This window comes from Cibotium barometz, chromosome 29 (assembly GCF_041138505.1).
Source record: "Cibotium barometz isolate CiBa-2024 chromosome 29, ASM4113850v1, whole genome shotgun sequence".
Classification (NCBI taxonomy): Eukaryota; Viridiplantae; Streptophyta; class Polypodiopsida; order Cyatheales; family Cibotiaceae; genus Cibotium; species Cibotium barometz.
The window spans coordinates 45,028,644-45,033,645 of NC_141074.1; the positions used below are offsets into that span (position 1 = coordinate 45,028,644).

Consider the following 5,002-nt stretch of genomic DNA (forward strand, 5'->3'; position numbering starts at 1 on the left):
AGAGATTGGGGGTTGCATGTGGACATGCAAGTTATTTCGATTGTCGACAACCTTAGTAGCATATAGTTGGCCAAGAACCTAGTATCTCATGTGTGGACAAAACACATAGAGGTTCATTATCACTTAATCAGAGAGAAGGTCTTGGCAAAAGATGTTGATCTCGTCTACATCAGCATCATAGAGGAGTATGTAGCTGACATTTTGACCAAGGCCTTGGGAATAGAGAAGCTTCGAAGATTCTGCACTATGCTTAGAGTCTTGGAGATGGATTTGAGATTGAGGGGGAGTATTGATATGTCAAGCTGAACACGAGCTGACACTCGTGATGTGCTTGGGTGATCATTCTACCTTTACACCATTGGCACGTTTGGTAGTTGACACGATGGATCTTCGCCAATGATTCTACAGTTGGACTACACCTACCTAGTCCAACCGAGTCATGACATACTTATCTTGCCAGCTCACCTACTTAGTGTGTTCACATTATGGACCGCTTGTACTTAGTCCCAACCGAGTTATGGCATACTTATCTTGCTAGCTTACCTACTTAGCGTCGTGTTCACATTATGGACCACTTGTACATAGTACTCTAGTATTTATGTTGGTTTTCACTTCGCTTTTGTAGACCTCTTTTTAAGAGGAGCAAGTAGAAGAAGATTCCAATCTTCCATCAACACTCAAAGGTAATTTTGTTGGTACAACAATGTAAAAGGTAAAGTGGAAGGTGAAAAGTTGATTGAGAGAATACATGACATGATTTAGGAGGTATGCAGATATTCTAGGATTTGAGCTATGGAGATATTCTAGGTATGGAGAAAATCATGGAGATGAATGTGGATCTTGGTGCTCCTCATGTGAGCTATTCTCCAATGTTCATTTGTGGGAGTGATCAATGTGGATCTAGATGCTCCTCATGTGAGCTATAAATTGATGTACTCTAATACGCTTATTTATGAGAGTGATCAATGAAAGATTATGAGTTTGCATTGAGTTAATTATCTTGATTAGCACTTATAATTAAGTGTTTATTATTATTATTGTAATTAATCATGTGGTGATGATAATCATTGGTATGATCCATCCTAGCCATGCATTTCAAGTTTATGCAAGTTGATTATTGTACATATGTTTTTTGCACAAACTAGAGTTTAGAGCGTCTACGTGTGTGTGTGTGTGTGTGTGTGAGAGAGAGAGAGAGAGAGAGAGAGAGAGAGAGAGAGAGAGAGAGAGGGTGTCGGTTGTCTAAGTTTCTAGAAGATGTATAAATCAAATTTATTTTGAAAAAATCATGGTGATAATCATTGTTATGATCCATCCTAGCCATGCAATTTCACATTTGTGCAAGTTGATTGTACATATGTTTTTTTGCACAAACTAAAGCTTTACAATTGATCTTCTATCTGTGTGTGTGTGTGTGTGTGAGAGAGAGAGAGAGAGAGAGAGAGAGAGAGAGAGAGAGAGAGAGAGAGAGGAAGAAGAAGGGAAGACGAGCGGTTCCAGTTGTCCAATTTTGTAGAAAATATATAAATCAAATTTATTTTGAAAAAAATCATGCCTTTTAAAGAGAAACTTCTGTCTAAGAACCATAATTCCTACGTGATAATGAAATTGAATAATCGCGCCAAAACTTGTCATCACAACTAAGCCGCTTGTGAGTGTATTATACTATACTAAGGTTTAAACTTGGTGTGATGTGGTAGTGGCCAAACCCTAGATTTGTTGAGCTTCTTGCTAGTGCCCCCCAACCTTTATGTATGTGCGTGCATGCGTGCACATTATTGTGCAAGTGCGCTACGATTCTATCTTCAATTCTATGTTATTATCCTTTTAAAAGAGGCAACATGAGCTCTTTGTGTTCATACAACATGGGCCTCTAAGTTTGTGTTAATCATAGATATTTTTGTGTGTGACATTACCCTGACTTTGCAGTAGTAATCATAGCTTTACCCCTTGCATAGTTCCTAATGAAGCTTCTTCATCTCTCTCAAATTGCTTTCCATATTCCTTTTGGCAAAAGCAATATCCCATGCCTAATAGTTTGAACAGTTTGAATTTGTTATCAAAGAAAATGTGATTATTCATCATCCCACAATAAGGAAAAAATTTACCACCTCACACCTACTACACACTTTAAAGCTTTCAGAATCGAAGGTACCTTGTTTGACCTCCAAAACCTGCAAATGATATACAATGGACGTGCAAGATTCTCATTTTGACCTATAAAAACCATTTTTTCAATTTCAAAATTTTCCCAAAATATGACCAATAAAAACCAATTTCTGAATTTCAGAAAACTATCAAAACATTTCTCATTTTGAGATTTTTTCAGTTATAATTTAGCTAAAAAATGTGCAAAATGGATTTTTAAAAGTTATGAAATGAAGTTTTAAGAAATGTACACCTTCCTTCATTCAATACACAACAAAATGTATGTTGGTGGGTAGCAAAAATGCAAATTCGTTCGCCTTCGAAACTGAGAAGTGGTGGTGTTCGCCTGCAACAACTCCTGGCCGAAGAGGTGGAGGGCAAGAGCAGCTCGAACTCAGAGGTCGAGCGCGACAAGGGGAGCAGGTCGACGGAGCCTTCTTCTTCTTCTTTCGTTTGTTTCTCTTCTTACGGGGACGATGATGTCGCTGTGCGAGCTCTGTGCGTGGAAGGGAAGCTTGAGAGGGCTCTCCATGCCCTGTCTCGCATGGATCAGGCCGGCACAGCCCCTTCCAAAGAAACCTATCTCTCTCTCCTCAAGGCCTGCAACAAGCTCAAGTCTCCTGCCCACGCCTCTCGTGTCCATGCCCACCTTGCCCAACACAGGCCCGACCTCACCCCCTCACTTGCCCCCTCCCTTGTGGCCTCTCTAGCCAAATGCGGTGCCCTCGCCGACGCTCGCCTTTTACTGCACAGCTTGCCCCATCGCACTGCCTCTTCCTGGACCGCATTGATCTCTGGCTACGCACAGTGTGGCCGCCCTCAGGAGGCTCTGAAATCCTATCACTCTATGCGTGAGGATGGTTTCGAATCAGACCTTCAAACTTTCCTCATCCTTTTAAAAGCTTGTGGCAGCATCCTTGACCTTGAAGAGGGCAAGAAACTGCATGCTGATGCCCGCAGAAAGGGCTTCACTTCCAATGCTTTTGTTGGTAGCAGCCTATTGAGGATGTATGGCAAGTGTGGCAGCATCTTGTGGGCAGAGAATGTCTTTAGGGGCTTATCCGACTTCACGCGGGATGCTGTATCCTGGAATGCCATGCTCTCAGCATATGCTGAACAAGGCCAAGATGAGAAGGCTTTGCAGTTGTACAGACAGATGCAAGAGGAAGACCTGACTCCAGACCATGTCACGTATGCGATTGCCCTTCGAGCATGTTCTACCCTTGCAGAAAAGGAAGAAGCTGCTATCATAAACAGACAAGCAACCAAAGTAGTGTCCTTGGAAATTGGCCAGGCAGTACATGCTGATGCCCGGAGAAATGGTTTCGCCTCGCATGTCATGGTTGGTAGCTCACTTGCAAGTTTGTATGGCAAGTATGGGACCATAACGGAAGCAGAGAATGCTTTCATTTGTTTGTCACAGCGTAACGTTGTGTCATGGACTGCCATGATCTCAGCATACGTTGAGCAAGGCGAAGGGAACAAGGCTTTAAAGTTGTACGTACAGATGCTCAAGGAAGGTGTCCATCCTGACCCGCATGCATTTGTAATTGTCCTCCAAGCATGTGTTTCTCTTGCAGAAAAGGAAGAAGCTACTCTTGTGGGGGGACAGGAAACCAAAGTTGTGCCTCTGAAAATGGGGCAAGCACTACATGCTGATGCTGAAAGGAAAGGCTTCACTTCTAATGTCTTTGTTGGTAGCTCCCTTGTGAATATGTATGCCAAATGTGGGACCTTCCTGAAAGCAGAGAATGTGTTCAATGGGTTGTCCCAGCATGACACTGTGGCATGTACTGCAATGCTGTCAGGTTATGTTGAGCATGGCCAAGGGGTTAAGGCTTTAAAGTTGTACAAACGGATGCAGAAGCTCCGTGTGGCTCTAGATGATATCGCACTTGCCTGTGTTCTGCAAGCCTGCAGTGAAACAGGAAGGCTTGATATTTGTAGGCAGCTTCATTTCAGTACAGTCTCTGCTGGCTACGAGTCTAGTCATGTTCTGGGAGCCTGTCTTGTTCATGCTTATGGAACTTGTTCTAGCACGGCAGATGCTCGGGCAGTTTTTGACAAACTTTCTGAGCCTGATTTAGTGTCATGGAATGCGTGCATTGCTGGTTATGCACGAGAAGGTGATTGTGGTGCTTGCTTACAGATGCTTGCGAATATGCAAGTGGCAGGTACTAAGCCAAATGGAGTAACATTTCTTTCAGTCCTCGCTGTCTGTAGTCATGCTGGCCTTGTAGACAAAGGTGTTGAGTGCTTTGAATCCATGAGCAGAGACAATGGCATATCTCCAGATGCAAAACATTGTGCTATTATCATGGACCTTCTAGCACGTGCAGGGGACTTCGAAAAGGTCAAAGACAGTGTGTGGAGAATGCCAATGCTTTCTAATCTCCCCTCATGGTCATGCTTGCTCGGTGCCTGCCGTAAACATGGCAATGTGGAACTGGGAAAGCAAGTATTTGATTATGCAGTGCGGCTACAACCACAGGACTATGTTTTGATGTCAAATATTTATGCTGATGCCAGTCTGCTAGAGTGTGTAAACAAGGAGTGAACTGAGAGAGAAAAAGGGTGTGTGTGGAGGAAGCCTGGCCTTAGGAGTTAACACAGTTTTTGTGGTTGAAAACCACAAGCACCTAAATGTAGCACCTCTATTCAAGGAGTGAACTGAGAGACAGAAAGGGTGTGTGTGGAGGAAGCCTGGCCTTACGAGTTACACACATTTTGTGGTTGAAAACCACAAGCACCTACATGTAGCACCTCTATTCAAGGAGTGAACTGAGAGACAGAAAGGGTGTGTTTGGAGGAAGCCTGGCCTTAGGAGTTACACACTTTTGCGGTAGAAAACCAC

General features: G+C 43.2%; 1 protein-coding gene across 1 annotated transcript; it reads left to right on the forward strand.

Moving 5' to 3' along the window:
- Positions 1-2,449: 2,449 nt before the first annotated feature.
- LOC147622245 (putative pentatricopeptide repeat-containing protein At3g01580) lies at positions 2,450-4,705 on the forward strand. The gene has a single exon (XM_086823569.1). It carries the CDS (start codon positions 2,450-2,452, stop codon positions 4,703-4,705), a length of 2,256 nt encoding a protein of 751 aa, XP_086679695.1.
- The last annotated feature ends 297 nt before the right edge of the window (positions 4,706-5,002 follow it).

Bases quoted from the DNA above. Each gene is read 5' to 3' on its own strand.
- LOC147622245 (XM_086823569.1), top strand. From the start codon at position 2,450: ATGCAAATTCGTTCGCCTTCGAAACTGAGAAGTGGTGGTGTTCGCCTG.